Source organism: Felis catus, chromosome F2 (assembly GCF_018350175.1).
Source record: "Felis catus isolate Fca126 chromosome F2, F.catus_Fca126_mat1.0, whole genome shotgun sequence".
NCBI lineage: Eukaryota > Metazoa > Chordata > Mammalia > Carnivora > Felidae > Felis > Felis catus.
Genome location: NC_058385.1, coordinates 57,661,104 through 57,680,388, shown reverse-complemented (window position 1 = coordinate 57,680,388; position 19,285 = coordinate 57,661,104). Strand labels below are relative to the sequence as shown.

Sequence of the window (19,285 nt, the reverse complement as noted above, 5' to 3'; positions counted from 1 at the left end):
GCTCTTTATAGATTTTGGATACTAGCCCTTTGTCCAATATGTCATTTGCAAATATCTTTTCCCATTCTGTTGGTTGCCTTTTAGTTTTGTTGATTGTTTCCTTTGCTGTGCAGAAGATTTTTATCTTCATGAGGTCCCAATAGTTGATTTTTGCTTTTAATTCCCTTGTCTTTGGAGATGTATCAAGTAAGAAATTGCTGAGGCTGAGATCAGAGAGGTTTTTTCCTGCTTTCTCCTCTAGGGTTTGGATGGTTTCCTGTCTCACATTCAGGTCCTTTATCCATTTTGAGTTTGTTTTTGTGAATGGTGTGAGAAAGTGGTCTAGTTTCAACCTTCTGCATGTTGCTCTCCATTTCTTCCAGCATCATTTGTTAAAGAGACTGTAGGGCACCTGGGTGGCACAGTCGGTTAAGCGTCCGACTTCAGCCAGGTCACGATCTCGCGGTCCGTGAGTTCGAGCCCCGCGTCGGGCTCTGGGCTGATGGCTCAGAGCCTGGAGCCTGCTTCCGATTCTGTGTCTCCCTCTCTCTCTGCCCCTCCCCCGTTCATGCTCTGTCTCTCTCTGTCCCAAAAATAAATATACGTTGAAAAAAAAAAAGAGACTGTCTTTTTTCCATTGGATATTCTCTCATGCTTTGTCAAAGATTAGTTGGCCATACTTTTGTGAGACTAGTTCTGGGGTTTCTATTCTATTCCATTGGTCTATGTGTCTGTTTTTGTGCCAATACCATGCTGTCTTGATGATTACAACTTTGTAGTAGAGGCTAAAGTCTGGGATTGTGATGCCTCCTGCTCTGGTCTTCTTCTTCAAATTTACTTTGGCTATTCGGGGCCTTTTGTGGTTCCATATGAATTTTAGGATTGCTTGTTCCAGCTTCAAGAAGAACGCTGGTGCAATTTTGATTGGGATTGCATTGAATGTGTAGATAGCTTTGGGTAGTATTGACATTTTGACAACATTTATTCTCCCAATCCATGAGCATGGAATATTTTTCCATTTCTTCATATCTTCTTCAATTTCCTTCATAAGCTTTCTATAGTTTTCAGCATACAGATGTTTTCCATCTTTGGTTAGATTTATTCCTAGGTATTTTATGCTTCTTGGTGCAATTGTGAATGGGATCAGTATCTTTATTTGTCTTTCTGTTGCTTCATTGTTAGTGTATAAGAATGCAACTGATTTCTGTACATTGATTTTGTATCCTGCGACTTTGCTGAATTCGTGTATCAGTTCTAGCAGACTTGTGGTGGAGTCTATCGGATTTTCCACGTATAATATCATGTCATCTGCAAAAAGTGAAAGCTTAACTTCATCTTTGCCAATTTTGATGCCTTTTATTTCCTTTTGTTGTATGATTGCTGATGCTAGAACTTCCAACACTATGTTAAAAAACAGCGATGAGAGTGGACAACCCTGTCGTGTTCCTGATGTCAGGGAAAAAGCTCTCAGTTTTTCCCCACTGAGGATGATATTAGCTGTGGGCTTTTCATAAATGGCTTTTATGATGTTTAAGTATGTTCCCTCTATCCCGACGTTCTCAAGGGTTTTTATTAAGAAAGGATGCTGAGTTTTGTCAAATGCTTTTTCTGCATCGATTGACAGGATCATATGTTTCTTATCTTTTCTTTTATTAATGTGATGTATCAGATTGATTGATTTGAAAATGTTGAACCACCCTGCAGCCCAGGAATGAATCTCACTTGATCATGGTGAAAAATTCTTTTTATATGCTGTGGAATTCGATTTGCTAGTATCTTATTGAGAATTTTGCATCCATATTCATCAGGGATATTGACTGTAGTTCTCTTTTTTCTTATTGGGTCTCTGGTTTAGGAATCAAAGTAATGTTGGCTTCATAGAATGAGTGTGGAAGTTTTCCTTCCCTTTCTGTTTTTTGGAACAGCTTGAGAAGAATAGGTATTATCTGCTTTAAATGTCTGGTGGAATTCCCTAGGGAAGCCATCTGGTCCTGGATTCTTATTGGTTGGGAGATTTTTGATAACTGATTCAATTTCTTCACTGGTTATTGGTCTGTTCAAGCTTTCTGTTTCTTTCTGTTTAAGTTTTGGAAGTGTGTGAGAATTTAGGAATTTGTCCATTTCTTCCAGGTTGTCCAATTTGTTGGCATATAAGTTTTCATAGTATTCCCTGATAATTGCTTGTATTTCTGAGGGATTGGTTGTAATAATTCCATGTTCATTCATGATTTTATCTATTTGGGTCATCTCCCTTTTCTTTTTGAGAAGTCTGGCTAGAGGTTTATCAATTTTCTTTAGTTTTTCAAAAAACCAACTCTTGGTTTCATTGATCTGCTCTCCAGTTTTTTTTAGATTCTATATTTTTTATTTCTGCTGTGATCTTTATTATTTCTCTTCTTCTGCTGGGCTTGGGGTGTCTTTGTTGTTTTGCTTCTATTTCCTTTAGGTGTGCTGTTAGATTTTGTATTTGGGATTTTTCTTGTTTCTGGAGATGGGCCTGGATTGCAATGTATTTTCCTCTCAGGACTGCCTTCGCTGCGTCCCAAAGCGTTTGGATTGTTGTATTTTCATTTTCATTTGTTTCCATATATTTTTTAATTTCTTCTCTAATTGCCAGGTTGACCCATTCATTCTTTAGTAGGGTATTCTTTAACCTCCATGCTTTTGGAGGTTTTCCAGACTTTTTCTTGTGGTTGATTTCAAGCTTCATCTCATTGTGGTCTGAAAGTATGCATGGCATGATCTCAATTCTTGTTGTGACCCAGTATGTGATCTATCGTGGAGAAGGTTCCATGTGCACTCAAGAAGAAAGTATATTCTGTTGCTTTGGGATACAGAGTTCTATATATCTGTCACGACCATCTGATCCAGTGTTTCATTCAGGGCCCTTGTTTCTTTATTGATCTTGTGTCTAGATGATCTATCCATTGTTGTAAGTGGAATATTAAAGTCCCCTGCAATTACCACTTTTTAATCAATAAGGTTGCTTATGTTTGTGGTCAATTGTTTTATATATTTGGGGGCTCCTGTATTCGGCACATAGACATTTATAATTGTTAGCTCTTCCTGATGGATAGACTCTGTAATTGTTATATAATGCCCTTCTTCGTCTCTTGTTACAGTCTTTAATTTAAAGTCTAGTTTGTCTGATATAAGTATGGCTACTCCAGCTTTCTTTTGACTTCCAGTAGCATGATAGATAGTTCTCCATCCCCTCACTTTCAATCTGAAGGTGTCCTCAGGTCTAAAATGAGTGTCTTGTAGACAGCAAATAGATGGGTCCTGTTTTTTTTATCCGTTCTGATGCCCTATGTCTTTTGGTTGGAACATTTAGTCCCTTTACATTCAGTGTTATTATAGAAAGATATGGGTTCAGAGTCATTGTGATGTCCATAGGTTTCATGTTTGTAGTGATGTCTCTGGTACTTTGTCTCACAGGATCCCCCTTAGGATCTCTTGTAGGGCTGGTTTAGTGGTGACAAATTCCTTCAGTTTTTGTTTGTTTGGGAAAACCTTTATTTCTCCTTCTATTCCGAATGACAGACTTGCTGGATAAAGGATTCTCGGCTGCATTTTTTTTCTGTTCATCACATTGAAGATCTCCTGCCATTCCTTTCTGGCCTGTCAAGTCTCAGTAGACAGATCTGTCATGAGTCTTATCGGTCTCCCTTTATATGTTAGAGCATGTTTATCCCTTGCTGCTTTCAGAATTCTCTTTATCCTTGTATTTTGCCAGTTTCACTATGATATGTTGTGCAGAAGATTGATTCAAGTTATGTCTGAAGGGAGTTCTCTGTGCCTCTTGGATTTCAATGCTTTTTTCCTTCCCCATATCCAGGAAGTTCTCAGCTATTATTTCTTCAAGTACACCTTCAGCACCTTTCCCTCTGTTTTCCTCCTCTGGAATCCCAATTATGTGTACATTATTTTGTTTAATTATGACACTTAGTTGTCTAAGTCTCCCTCATATTCCTAGATTTCTTTATCTCTTTTTCTCAGCTTCTTCTTTTTCCATAATTTTATCTTCTAATTCACCTATTGTCTCCTCTGCCTCTTCAATCCAAGCTGTGGTCGCCTCCATTTTATTTTTCAGCTCATTTATTGCATTTTTCAGCTCCTCCTGACTGTTAGTCCCTTGATCTCTGTAGTAATAGATTTTCTGCTGTCCTCTATACTTTTTTCAAGCCCAGCGATTATTTTTATGACTATTATTTTAAATTCATTTTCTGCTATCTTGCTTAAATCATTTTTGATCAGTTCGTTAATTGTTGCTATTTCCTGGAGTTTCTTTTGAGGAGAATTCTTCTGTTTCGTCATTTTGGATAGTCCCTGGGGTGGCGCGGAACTGCAGGGCACTTCCCCTTGCTGTCTGGAGTAACTTATGTTGGTGGGCGGGGCCGCAGTCAGACCTGATGTCTGCCCCCAGCCCACTGCTGGGGCCACAGTCAGACTGGTGTGTACCTTATCTTCCCCTCTCCCAGGGGCAGGACTCACCGTGGAGTAGTTTGGCCTCTGTCTGGGCTACTTGCACACTGCCAGGCTTGTGCTGCTTCAATGGTGTCTGGTGTATTAGCCAGGGTGGATCCGCAAAGTGCACAGGGGTAGGAGGGGCAGGCTCCCCTTGCTTTGCCTTCGGTGGTCCACTCTAGGAGGGTCCCTGTGACACCGGGAGGGAGGCATACCTGTCTGAGTGATGGATCTGCAGAAGCACAGCATTGTGTGTTTGCGCAGTGCAAGCAAGCTCGTGAGGGGAACTGGTTCCCTTTGGTTTTTGGCTGGGGATGGGTGAGGGAGATGGCGGTGGCGAGCGCCTTTGTTCCCCGCCAAGCTGAGTTCTGTTGTCCGGGGCTCAACAACTCTCCCACCCGTTGTCCTTTAGCCCTCCTGCTCTTAGAGCAGAGCTGTTGACTTATAACATTCCAGATGTTAAGTCCCACTGGCTGTCAGAACACACTCCCTCCGGCCCCTCCACTTTTGCAAGCCAGACTCGGGGGCTCTGCCTTGCCGGGTGGGCTTGTTTCCCCTCCACTGCCCTGGCTCTCTCCCGCCAGTCCATGAAGCGTGCACCGCCTCTCTGCCCTTCCTACCCTCTTCTGCTGGCCTCTCGTCTATGCTTGGCTCCAGAGAGTCCGTTCTGCTAGTCTTCTGGCAATTTTCTGGGTAAATTAGGCAGATGTGGGTGGAATCTAAGCGATTAGCAGGACGCGGTGAGCCCAGTGTCCTCCTACACTGCCATCTTCACCTCTATTCTCACATTTTTTGTACATCATTTGCCACTGTCTGAAATTATCTTATTGATTTATTTATGTTACCTTCTTTATTTTCATTTTGCAAGATTATGGATCTTCTTTGTCTTATTTACTACTGTATTTACTACTATACCCTTAGTATCAGGTGTTTATCTTATAGTAAGTGCTCAGTAAATAACTGTTGAATCCACTTAGTCTCTTCATTACTGAGAGATGATTCTCACCGACATTATGCTAGAACAAATGCATATATGCTTACTTTCAAATGACCATGGTGATATGAAATAGCGATAATGAGTTGTGTCTGGGAAATGTCTCCTTTAGTATTTAAGAAGTTAATTATCTAAATTAATTTGATGGAATCTTTCTAGGCAGCATTTAATCTCAATCCTCCATTTGCAAGATGTCCTGATAACATGAAATATGGTGAAGAAATCTCTACGTGCATTTACCTGCTTGTTCCATAAGACATAAACAAAACCATATTGTGTACATTATCTTCAAATAATGTGAGATACTAGAAGGAGAAATGCTGTGGTGTCCTTGCTTTCTGGTTTGGTGTCTTGGCTTACCTACAGTGATGCTTCATAAACTGACACTTGAGACTGTCAGGAATGTCTTCTTAAATTGTCCTGTTAAATTACCATTATTTGCTCCATCTTGTGCATTATGCTGCTGGCTACTGCAGCTCTTTATTCCCACCTTTCTCAGTTGCTGAAGGTGAATTCAGGTTACAAACTATATAGTTCTATAGTAGCTATTACTTGCCTTTCCTGTACTCTATTGCTGAAATTATCTTTGCTGTCCCTGGGAAAGATGGGAAGTTTATCCTTTTTATTGTCTACTTCATCTTCTTTCCTCTCTGACTTTTCTTGATGTCCTTGTTGTTTCTCATTTAGTGGATCTTCTAAGGGCCTCTCTCCAAACTCTGTACTTTAATGTGTTACAACCATCCATGTATTATGGTCTCATTATACTTAGAAATGTGTACAACCTGTCAAAAATAATTTAAACTTCCCCTAATGGGTATTTATGGGCATTGAATCAAGGAATTGAAGAGAACCAAATTGTAAATCAAAATCTGGCATGGAACATGCTATTCTCTCGAAAATATAATTGTATCAAATATAAATACTTTTTTCATTGAATTGCTTTTGAACCAAACCAACCAACAAGCAAACAAAAATAAACATCACCTGGAAAATTTTGAGAGTAAAGAAGTAAAACCTTAAAACTTGAGTCTTAAAATTATACAAGTATATTAACTGCATATTTTTTTGCTGAATTCAGATATAAAAAAAGGAGCCAGTTGTGCCAATAAGCAGAATCACCCCTCTGAAAAGAGAAAATAGGGCCTTAATAGGGAAACATTAAAGAAGATGCATTCCAAAGCAGAAGGACAGATGAGAAATCTATGTGATAGAACCCATCTTGTTCATGTTAGAATCAAGAGCATCGGATTACACAGTAACACTGCCAAGAACATTCTATATACCTTTGCATATACCTGGGCCCACAATGATTCATTAAAGTTTAATTCAGGGGCACCTGGGTGTCTCAGTTGGTTAAAGGCTAGACTCTCGATTCTGGCTCAGGTCATGATCTCACGGTCCATGGGATTGCACTAACAGTGCAGAGCCTGCTTGGGATTCTCTCTTTCTCTCCCCCACCCTCTCCACTCTCCACCCCCCACCCCCTCAAAATAAATAAATAAACGTTAAAAAAAGATGTATTCATATTTCTATGCATGGCAGATAGTTATCCACAAAAAGTGATGGCTAATTCCCAAACATCTGGGGAAAGATGGGTTTTGGGGAGAAATGAGAGACGGTGTGGGATAAAGGGTCCTTGCATCACCATTTATACACCTCGCCACTGAATAATGTGTACAAAGCCTATTTAATCTCCCCCTAGTGGTTCCCAAGAACGACTACCTGCAAAGTACTGCGAGAAGAGCTGTAATCAACCCCCCCACCCCAACACACACACACACACACACACACACACACACACACACACACACACTAGCTGTTTTGTCTCCTGATGAAGAAAAGTGAAAGCTTTGAAGAATAATAAAGATAAATCATATACTGGTTATTAGGAAACCTTAATGAAGACCTCTTCTTCACTAGGTAGTAGTCTTGCTTTTTGAGGATCTTTTACCTTGGTTTTATAGCACACACCTAGGATTTAAATGACTAGGTATATGAGGGTAATATCCCTTCATCAAATGAAATTAGAAACTGCTACCCTGGAAGTCTTCAAAAGATACAGAGCAAGAGAGTTACTTCATATGTTGACCATGACCAGTATCTGGGGCATAGTTTCAAAGTTTTGTTTTGAGCACCCTGTGTAAGGAAACTATGAAATGGTACCATTGTGACTATATATATGGAGAATAAATACACATTTAAAATACAATCTGTTTTCTGTCTATCAATTGGGGCAGACCTCCGGTGTATTATAGAAGTACATGTTATAATGAAAGCTAATCACGAAAATTTATAGTATTGTAAAATCCCATTAAATGAGTGCTTGCCCTGTGAAAAGAAATTGGGAAATTTCCCATCAAATGTAAATTATTGAAAATATATTAGGTGGAAAAAGTATATCTATTTTCTAACTATGCTGTATCAATATGTACTTGAGGAGCATAATGACCAGCACCATTAGCTCAGCCTCCATTATGTTTATTATTACCTAGGCAATACATTTGGGGGAATCAAAAATCATACCCAGTTCACAGTTTATTTTGTTAATAAATGTGGCCTGCTTAGAACAGCACATGTTTGGAATGACACTGTTCGATGATTGACTTTCCTATACATAAAATAACTATTTTATGCTGAAACAATTAAAAATGCAAAGTCATAAGTATTGGGTACAGGTAGACATTTTTGGGCGTCCTAATTCAGTGAAAACATTTACTGCTGAAAAGTTTTTAATGATTTTTTGTTGTTGTCTTCCGTAACTCAGGTTATCTGGAATGAATATACCACCACCAATTATCAGCAACAAAAACTGGCTCAGACTGCATTTTGTTACAGACAGCAATCACCGATATCGTGGATTTAGTGCTCCATATCAAGGTACATTTAATGAATACCTTTGCCTCTTTTGATTTGTGAAATGATTTTGGTATATACAGCTACATTTTGCAATAGAAGCAAAATATCTTGTGCCTTAATAAATGGTAATTTGAATAAGCCAAAATGGTCATTCACTTGGTGAGGCAACAATGTGATAATAACTAAATCACAATAGAAAAGTTAGTTGGTTTTTATAGCACACTGTTCTAAATGAAGAGTATTACGACCTCTAAAAAGTAGTATGTAACAGATACAATGTTTTCCTTTAATAAAGTGGTTCAGCAATCGGACACGCTTCCTAAATCTGCACCACAGAACACTGCAGAAAACCTGAAGTTGTGAATAGGCTCTCCATCAAACGAAATCCATTTCCATATACAGTGTTTGCTATCGCTAGTTTAATAAACCTTGTTAGGATTATTATCCTAACAATTTTTATTAGCAGGCATAATTTTGAATGAGTGAGATACAGCATTTGATGTAGTAGCTTGAAAACACTCTTGGTTTAGAACAAAATTGTTATGAATATGGAGTGTTAATGAACATTTGACTTCTATAATGTTTAGTAATATTATGTAGGTTTAGTGTACTTTATCTTCAGACTACTTATGTAAATAAATCATTTCATTCTCAGTAGTGTATCAGCTACTGTTAATGGAATCGTGAGCACTGCCCCAGTTACATTTTTCCATTTATCTGTTTTTTTGTTTTTGTTTTTTGTTTTTGTTTTTTTAATGCTTTCCTTTTTAGTAGTCTTAAGTCTTAGGCACTTTCAACTTTGATATGGCGACTTGAGGCAGCTTAGAGTTAATACCTAAAATGTTACTAGGCCACATACTGTTTTCTGGAATACAAATTTCAACACTTAATTTATATTTTGAAGACCAGTAACCTATCTATAGCTGTCCTATCAATAGGATTTCTGACAATAGTAGCAAGAGATTAATGTCATTGGTATTTTGACATTTATAATAATGTATTGGATATCACTGTAATAAAAATCCCAATGATAATAACTTAAAAGTAAATATTTTAGGCAAGACCCACTGTAGAAAAACCTATAATTTATATTGCTAATGTAGTTAATTTGAATGGAAGCATGGATGCAAATATGTTCTCAAGTCTATGTATTTCTCATAATAGAATACATTAATCATTATAAAATACTGTATTTTAAAATTGAAAATTAAATATGCATAGAAAATTATTTTTATATATTTTATAAAAATAACTGTCCAGGGCATAGAAACTTGAATCTTACCAATTTCAGTCAGTGTCACTTTAAATTTGAAATAATATTTTTCTGCATTTCCAATTTCAATTTCTAAATTTGTTGCATACTTAGGGAATCAGAGGAAGTGTTTCTTGAAAAAACAGTAATATTGTGGAGCCTCTTTATCTCTGGGTTGACCCCGTCCTTTGTGGAGTTTTCCAGCCACATGATTTTATGTCTCTAATTCCCCCTCAGCAATGAGTTAAAGCAGATGGCACAGCAGAAACTCACAAGACTATCATCTTTGACTCACGTGGTGATCTTTTCTACTAGATTCATGAAATCTTTCAGTCAGATGGTCCTCTTCCTTATCTGAATAGAAATAAGGTAGCAACTATTTCAAATTTATGTGTACAAGCTGGGGGAAAAAAATGATCTCCTTTCTCAAAAATAAAAGGGCACTTTTTATTTGCTTTATGTTCACGAAACTGGTATCTTTAGATAGCATTGTTCTGCATTATAAGGCAATGGTGCAAAGCTGCCAGTAGATTTGTGTGTTTAATTATTTTCAGTATTCTACTCGCTGATCTTACATTGACTTTAATAGTACCTTCAGATTCAATTTGAGTTTCTAGCGTTGCCTATCTAGTTTCAGGACCAAATAAGAACGTAACAATGAATTCACTGTAGTAAAATAGAAAGCAAGTGTTTTAGGGGGTATGGCTTTTTTTTTTCTATTTTCTGCAGGAAAAAAGAGCTCAAAAGAGGGTGATTTTTGGTGTAATCTGTATCTATAAAATATAGAAGAAATAAAGTGGTCTAAGAAAATGGAAGCTATGATTTTATATGATCATGGAAAAGTTTATAATATAAAAACCCACCTTTACACAGATCCTGTTAAAACTTTCCTGATTTAGGCCTGATTATGTCCAAATATTATTTTACCTAGACAACATAAATTCAGTTAAAGCAATTCTTGAAATTATAAGCAAATAAAGAAATTTGGACTAAAAAGTAAATAATAAGCTAACTTAGATAGCTGTAAAATTCATAATTCTGACATGCTGAAATACACGCCCTAGCAAGAAACAGTAATCATGCTAATTTACATTGTACCACGCTACCATTTAATTTTGGCGGTATCTAGATTAAAATCAATTAAAGAGAAAAAAATTATGGAATGTACTGTACAAAAGTCACAGCCAGGTCTCCATGAGGTATGGTTTCTTAGCATTTACTTACTTTTGAGAGACAGAGAAACAGAGCATGAGCAGGAGAGTGGCAGAGAGAGAGGAAAACACAGAATCTGAAGCAGGCTCCAGGCTCTGAGCTATCAGCACAGATCCTGACGTGGGGCTCAAACTCAGGAACCTTTGAGATCATGACCTGAGCTGAAGTCGGTCACTTAACCGAGTGAACCACCCGGGTGCCCCTAGTGGTGTACTCAATACTTATGGAGTACTTAATGATTATTATTGAGCTATCTGTCTTTTTTAATTCATTTAATGTTTTATTGAAACTCTAGGTTTCCGAAGACTGATTATTTTCCTGATGGCATTTCTGTTTAACCTGTGTTCTTTATAAAATATCATGAAAATTAACTGCAAGCTTATTAAAGGTTCCTGAGTGAATGGCATTGGTGTTTTATAATGTGTCCCATAATGGAGTCACACTGACATGCTTTCCTCAAAAGAGCCTCCTTTAAATTGTGTTAGAAGCCAGCTTCATGATTGGTTTAGATGTTGTAATATAAATAGGGTTAAGTAGAGGTTGTGGATAACACACTAATAAGCCTAGTTCTGTTCTAACTCAAAAAACCTAAGAAAAGGCTTGATTTAAATAAAATGCCTTTGATATGCAAATAGCTTCTGCCTCCCCAGATCCCACACTGAATATTGTCCACTTCTATCTAAAATAAACAAACCATCTCTTTTTTCCCCTCTGAGTTTATTTATATTGGAAAACCCTTCTTTGAAAACTCTATTATTATCTCTACTGTGGTTTTAAATTTTTTCCTCTTTAATTTTCAACTCTCCCCCCCAAAAAAAACTCGTTTCAGTTTCATTTCACTATATTAGTTTTTATGTTGTAAATTCTTGCTTTATTCAAGTTTCATTAAAACTCTTCTAATGAGAACTTGGATGTGCTTCTTGACATGTAAGTGGTGTAACTTTTCTTCAACTGTGGTGTTTGGAAGTTCTCATATTTATTTATTGAAACCTCCATAGCATTGTCATTTGTTTTTAATTAAAAACCTAAAATCTTTTTATTTTCCATTTCTGTGAATATGAGCATGTGTTCTTATTTTCTAAATTGGAACTAGATTTTCAGATGACACTCAATTGTCCAATCCAGAAAACTGTACCTCTAGATGATGTTTATTTAAAAGTGTTATTTTTTTATCCAGAAGTCTCAATTATTCAAGTATGAAATACTATTACAACACTTTTCATTTTAAGTTGTTCAGCATATCTAATTTTTTAACGTGCAAAGATTCTGTAGTTATAGATATTCACTAAATTGTCTTTGGCATGTAAGCTTAGGAATTACAACAATATAATCAATTCCAAATATCCAAATATATGAATTTTTCTATATTATAGATTGGCGAAGTTTTCTAAATTCTTACAGATTTTATCATATTTTTAATTTACCCCTTTTTCCCATAATTTTGTTTATTTGATTCTTCTTACACAGGTTAATATTTTATAGATACTTATTTCCATTTTAACAAAGATACATCTATAGTAATACAGTATATTTTAAAGTTATGAGGTAAAATACTTTATTATATCATTTCTCAAAGAGTTGTCACCATTTTGGGATCAGCTGTGTGTCTTTTTGGTGACAAAAACATATTTAATGAATGAGGCTTTCAAATTGTATTGAAAATGCACTGCCATAAACCTCAGTTACACAGAGGCCCGTGGCATTTTAGACACACATAATTTAAGTGAAAAACAACTTTCAAATGGTACTCCATTTTTTAAGATTTGGAAATGTTTTGACATAAATGTGAGTGCAGAGTTATTGAACAAAGATAAATAAGATTATCAGGGATCCAGGATAGTATGTCAGGAAAAGAATAGACTTGGAATCAGAAGATAAGGGTTGAATTGTGAGGTTGCTAATTGCTGTCTGAGTTGTGTGAGCCTTGGTTTCTCCATCAGTTAAAAAAAAAAGTCATGCTTGTCAGACACATAATTATTGTGCAAATCGAAGTGTATTAAGATTTCTATGAGTAAAAGACATGCAGTAAACAAAGATTCTTCAGTGGAAATAAATAATCAACCACATGAAATGGGTGAGAAACACAGTTTCTAACCAAGAAGTAGAAATAGTTTAACAATTGTGATCAAACATAAATTTGAATCCAGGAAACACATGTAAGATGAAAAATGCTACATTTTATAAGCACGTGTCTAAATTTCTCCAGCGAAAAAAGCACTTTTCTTTAGAACTCAATTTTAAAATGTGACTTAAAAAAATGAGGAGAAGCAGTTTCCTCTTTACAACATAATTATTAAAATAATATAGTTCACATTTAAAAAATGGAGCATAACATCAAAGCAATCTGTTTAATATATTTCTTTCTAATTTTGCTAAGGCATCAGTTTCTTGTGGAACCTTTATATATCCGTTTTTAATAAAGCACAGGGAATCATTTGTGATCACAAACTCCTCGAATTTGATCACCATCAGTGAGAGTCTTCTTATTTCAAGGTTGGAGGTGAGAGTGTGACATAGTAAGAGAAGATCAAAACTTTTGGTTTGGATAGTTTCAGTGTGAGTAGTTTACTGTAATAGGAATGTTGGACAGGGACAGTTAAGTGATTTTCCTGGTGAAGACAATGAACAGGGCTTTTTTTTTTTTTTTTTTTTTTAATTTATTTTTGGGACAGAGAGAGACAGAGCATGAACGGGGCAGGGGCAGAGAGAGAGGGAGACACAGAATCAGAAACAGGCTCCAGGCTCCGAGCCATCAGCCCAGAGCCTGACGCGGGGCTCGAACTCCCGGACCGCGAGATCGTGACCTGGCTGAAGTCGGGCGCTTAACCAACTGCGCCACCCAGGCGCCCCTGAACAGGGCTTTTTAGCACAATTCAAGAAGTTATACACACACACACATGCACACACACACACACACGCACATCTATGTATGTACATATGTTTTATAGTAGGTATATTTTAGTGCATAAGTGAAAAATTCATAAACTATGTTTGAATTATCTCAATCCCTTTTTCATATATTAGATGAAATGCATTAGTTTAAGCTTAGGAAGTAAATTATTTATGTTCATTTAGTGAGTTTTGAGAGAATAAGATGTTGAGTTTCATTGGTGAATAGTGTTTGAGAATAACTTCTAATCCTATACATTATTTCCTTTTGATTTTATTATGAACATCACTTTTTTTCTCTTCAAGTCTCCTTCATTGCTAAATAATTACTTTCATCTGGAAATTCTCTTTTTGTTCTTTTAAATTTTATTGTGAGGTTCCTAAAAAAAACAAAAAAACCTTCTTTTATTTCTTGCTTTATAAACTTGTCTGGTCTATAGAGTTCATTATTGTAATTAGTACAATGTTTACACAGCCACCAGAGATAATGAAGATATTTAATAGTCAAAATGGTGAAATAACCATTGGTCTGTCTAAAATAACCATTAAAAACTCTCTGATAGTATTTTCCCCTGTGATGTAAATGTATGTTTTATAGTCCCTGCCAATATAACATTTAAGTCCTTTTACTGCATTAGTCGATAATGATAGAATTAAATTCTTCCATAACTAACTTTATATACTTTTTCATTCCCATCCTTAAAACTAATTTTCCAATCTTCTTATATATCCCCAGCCCAAAATTCTGTTCAGAAATTATGGGTGTGTTTGACAATAAGCTGGTAAATTGTCATTTCATTTCAAATTTCTCAAACGTAGACATTTTGCTGTGAAACACAACTTATGAATTCAAGTAAAGCATTGTATATAAGAAACACAATGTTAGTGACTAATTTTTGCTTAACTTTAGTCAAACATAAGCATTTCTAGTAAAATACTTTTATCTTGCTAAACATTTTAACATTTATGAATTAAAATTAAGCCATATGCCTGACTGTATTTAGAGTTGGACCATAGTTTTAATATATAAAATGAAATTTTAGATATAAAGTAGAATATTAGGAATAATATTTCCTTTATCCCACCTTGCTGTTTTATAGTCCTTTCATTCTGGTTGTGAGTTAACTATATGCATTAACATGAAGACTACTTAGAATTATTGATGGTCATCATTTATGAGAAAATATTTTGGAAACATTACATTCAGATTCTGAATAAGAGAATCACTTAAAAACAGGTGATAAATGGTTTTTATGCAAAGTACAGCCAGAAAATTGAAAGAGAAAGGAGGTGTGTGCTTAAGAAATAGTCACAGAAATAAGCATATTAAAGATTATATGGAGATTGTTATAAAATTTTCATTATTTTCTAAGGAATTGAATCTTGATAACATTGATATGAGAATGACTTACAGTGGAGGAAAATATCGTAGTTGTTATTTTAAAGAAATATCTTTAATGCTTACATTTGCTAAGTGTTCTTTCCTAAGCCAGTATTTCTATTGATTTTTTTAAAAAAATTTAATGCTTAAAAAAATCTTTACTGTTTGCTAAGTGTTCTTTTTTAGGCTGTTGCTTAATCCATTTATATAAATCCTTTGTTGATATACTTTAAAAAGTGAAAGGCAAATTATATTAACCTTATGTCACAATCTCATGGAATTTGTGAGAATCCAGAAATATCTTAGTAAAATGATTGTGACTTAGATTACTATTTTTAAATACAACTACTATAAATAGGAGATAATTGTCAAATATCCAATTGTAATATGAGTAATACTTTCTAAAACATATAGTAGGTTTAAAATATAGTGCTTGATAACTATCAAACTGAAAAAAAATCATTTTGGTATAACATTTTAAAATGTGGCTCATACTTTCCTGCAAACAATAGAATAAATTTACCAATCTTTTCTAGCAAAAATGTCTGTCTTGTGTTAACTCACCTTCCTTGGGGCAAAGCTCAAACTTTTAGGGATTAGATAAAGAAAACTTTTAGATATAAGTGATAGCCTATGAGCCCTCATAGTGATGGGACGGAATAGACTACTCTTGCTCTCAATCATAAATAGTAACCAGTTTCAGTGGAGATGTCACTTCTTGGTACTTTAGAATCCTGTAGACATCTACTGCTGGTGTCCACGAGGCAACTCATGGCATGCTGTTTAAGCTTGGTCAGTTGTCTACTTTCTGACCCTACTCCATGGCATCTTGTGCAGGGTCTTCCCGTCTACTCTTTAGCTAAAGCTCTTTAAACCTCATTTTCTACTATACATTCCTTTTCTTTTTTTCCTTTACTGAGCAAGGCTCTGTGTTAACTCATTCATACCTATCTGCCACCCAGTATCCATCCATTGATAAAGTATAAAATTACCCACTTGTTGGACACATTTTACCCTGGTGCTCTGCTGAATCTGGGTATGTCTCTAAGGGGCTTACATTTTTCTATAAGTCAGTGCTGTAAGATTTCAGAATTAATCTCTTTAGTAAATGTAGCTTAACAAATTTATATAGGTTCTTGTACTATCTCTAACCTCCATCCGCCGTGAGAGTTTTTACAGAAAAAGGCAGCTTAGGCTTTCTGTTCCTATTGGATGACAGGAAAGCTATTCTTTTTTTTTTTTTTTCCTACATCATGTCCTGAGTTTTTACTAATCATGGATTTTATAAAGCTCTATTAACTAGGTCTTCCAGGTTTGCCTCTTGATCTGAAAGGGGAACTATTTGAAATTTATGTTTCATAATCTCTTTCACCATAATAGAACTCTCAAGACTAATACCTAGATATGAACTTTAGAAATATAATATTTAGTCAAAGTTTTATAAGACTTCTCTTAAATCAAAGTGATCCAAAGGATTCAAAGAATGAAGAAAATCCACAGTATCAAGATTAATATATTTTAGATTTAATCTAAAATTATCTAGATTTAGATTTAAACAGTTTAGATTTTTGAAATAGTCTATTAAGTTCAAAATTGATCTCCTCAAAGAAATATACATATTATATTTCCTACATAAGTCTAAAAATATTCTGTACTGAATTCTGTGCTGTTATTTAAGCTATATTTACAATTGCAAATTGATTAAAAATATGTAAGTCTATAATTGCTATCTTAATTATCCCAACCAACTCTGGACTAGTTATTTTAGTTAATGTAATTTCTATCACGTATTCAAAACTTTCCTAATGTAGTGAATTCATGAATAATATTTTTTTGTCTATAATTGTTTGAATCTCTTGTATTTCAAAGTACATCTGGTAGATTACCAAAATTCCCATTATTTTATGGTAGTACCTCATGGTGATCAAATATTGTTCTACTTAGTATTCATTTGTATATAAATATATATGATAGAGTTTTACTCCCATTAAGAATTCTTAGAGTTGCCTGGGAGGCTCAGTAGTTTATTTTTTATTTTATTTTTTTATTTTTATTTTTTTCAACGTTTATTTATTTTTGGGACAGAGAGAGACAGAGCATGAACAGGGGAGGGGCAGAGAGAGAGGGAGACACAGAATCGGAAACAGGGTCCAGGCTCTGAGCCATCAGCCCAGAGCCCGACGCGGGGCTCGAACCCACGGACCGCGAGATCGTGACCTGGCTGACGTGGGACGTTTAACCGACTGCACCACCCAGGCGCCCCATGGCTCAGTAGTTTAAATGACCAACTTCAGCTCATGTCATGATCTCGCATTTTGTGACTTTGAGCCCCACGTTGGGCTCTGTGCTGGCAGCTCAGAGCCTGGAGCCTGCTTTAGATTCTGTGTCTCCCTCTCTCTCTGCCCCTCCCCTGCTTGCAATCTGTCTCTGTCTGTCTCTCAAAAATAAATAAACATTAATTTTTTTTTAAAAATTCTTAAGTGCTAACATTTATTGTCTCTAGTGAGGGCAATTTTGTTACATCACCTAAGCATGAGTACGTAACAAAAGATAATTGATTAAGTTGGTGTTTAACAAACAAAATTCAGTGTTTTATAAATTCTGTTGCAATGACAAGTATATTGAACAGGTAATTTTGTGTTTAGTAATGATTCAATAATTGTACAAGATGGCCTCCAAAGGGCTTCAATCAAGCACCAAAATACAAGCAATCAAACACACTGTATATGATTGATTCTTCCATGTTGGCATGAAAAATGGAGTCTGAAGCAACACTTGTGGACCTTACATTCATTTTACAGGCAGTTTTACTCTGCCATTCAAAAATAAGGTCATAAAATTAAAATTCCTAGACTTTTAAAATTCAAATTCACAGATATCCAGAAATAGTAAAAGGTAATTTAAACAAATTTCCTTCAAATGATAAAGATAATACTATGATTTTCCTGAAGTGTAGAGTTATATGGCAATGGTGGTCACACAGGGGTCAATTTGGAAGTCCACAATGCTCCAGAAACACTGGGTTAAAGAAACTGGAGTTTTTTTAATTTAAGCAAATAAGACCTTTCAGGCTTATATAGGACCTGCTCTTCCTCAAGGCACACTTTGGGAAATGATTCTATAAGGTATGGAAGGAGGGATTGGCTTCGTGTGACAATAAATTCATTATCACTTAGCCTGAACTTTTCTTCAGTTATTTAATTAACTGAAGTATAAATGAGGCAGGCAAATAGCTAGTGTTATTTAATTAAACTAAAATAATGTTTGGATCAAAACCCCATTTGAGAGTATTATGGTGCATTTATTTATTTGTTCACTTACTATCCATGTAAATTTATTCAACAAAAATATTCCTGAGCCCTTACTTTGTAGTAACACTGAGTTAGGCTCTGATAGTCCACAGTCTCAGAATTCAGAGTTTCCTATCTAGTATGTGAAAAAATGATTAAATATTCCATTAAAAAAAGATTTATGAAGTATTGTAATTAAGAAAATGCAAGCTCATGTGGGGAGTGAAAGAGAATACATGGTCCGAGAAAGCCTTGAGAACACCCGGCACCTGACTTGAGTATCGAAGGCTGCAGAGTCGTTTAAGGTTAACTGACAATGTGATATCTATGCTATGAAGCTGTGTTAGTCCACTATGGCCATACAAATTATTAAAATGTTGAAATAGTGCTGACTGGTAAATAAGTAGCCTCTGTCAAGAGGCCTCTGACCGAGCCTTTGTCTTGGTCCAAGAATATCTGAACTGCATTCCTGGCTCCTGAACTGCCCCATCTCTTTCAAGACTCACAGGATTGTCCCGAAACATAACCAGTGGCTAATAGCTGGCATAATAGGGCACCTTCTAGATACTACTTGTGACCAATATTTCCAATACAGCTTCTAGTCCCTACCAGCTGTTATTCAGTGTTCTTAATATCACTGCAGACCTTCTGGTTAGTGACAAATTTAAAGTGACCAGCAAAAAACAAAACAAGACAAAACACTGCTGTATATTACTATTGGATGATTTTAAAAAGATGTGTTGTTTAGTTCAAAGAATAGCACTTTTCTATGCAAATTAAAAGATATGAGCAGTATAAATATTCTATCTACTATATGAAAGCTAGGAAACAAATTTTGAATTGTTTCATAGCTACCTGGTTTTATAATTTGCAACTCCCTAAAGACAGTGACTGTGTCCTTTATCCCTGCATCCCCAGAGTTTAGCATTCTTATAGGTGCCAAATAAATGTTGAGCAAATGCTTG

At 35.6% G+C, this 19,285-nt stretch overlaps 1 protein-coding gene across 7 annotated transcripts in view; it reads left to right on the top strand.

The window, feature by feature from the left end:
• Nucleotides 1-19,285, top strand: part of CSMD3 (CUB and Sushi multiple domains 3) — a 1,245,869-nt gene that overhangs the window by 448,034 nt on the left and 778,550 nt on the right. For all 7 annotated transcript variants that reach the window (XM_045049906.1, XM_019823045.3, XM_019823042.3 and 4 more), the window contains exon 6: nucleotides 8,205-8,317. In XM_045049906.1, the coding sequence (XP_044905841.1) occupies nucleotides 8,205-8,317 (113 nt within the window). The remainder of the gene's footprint in view (nucleotides 1-8,204; nucleotides 8,318-19,285) is intronic.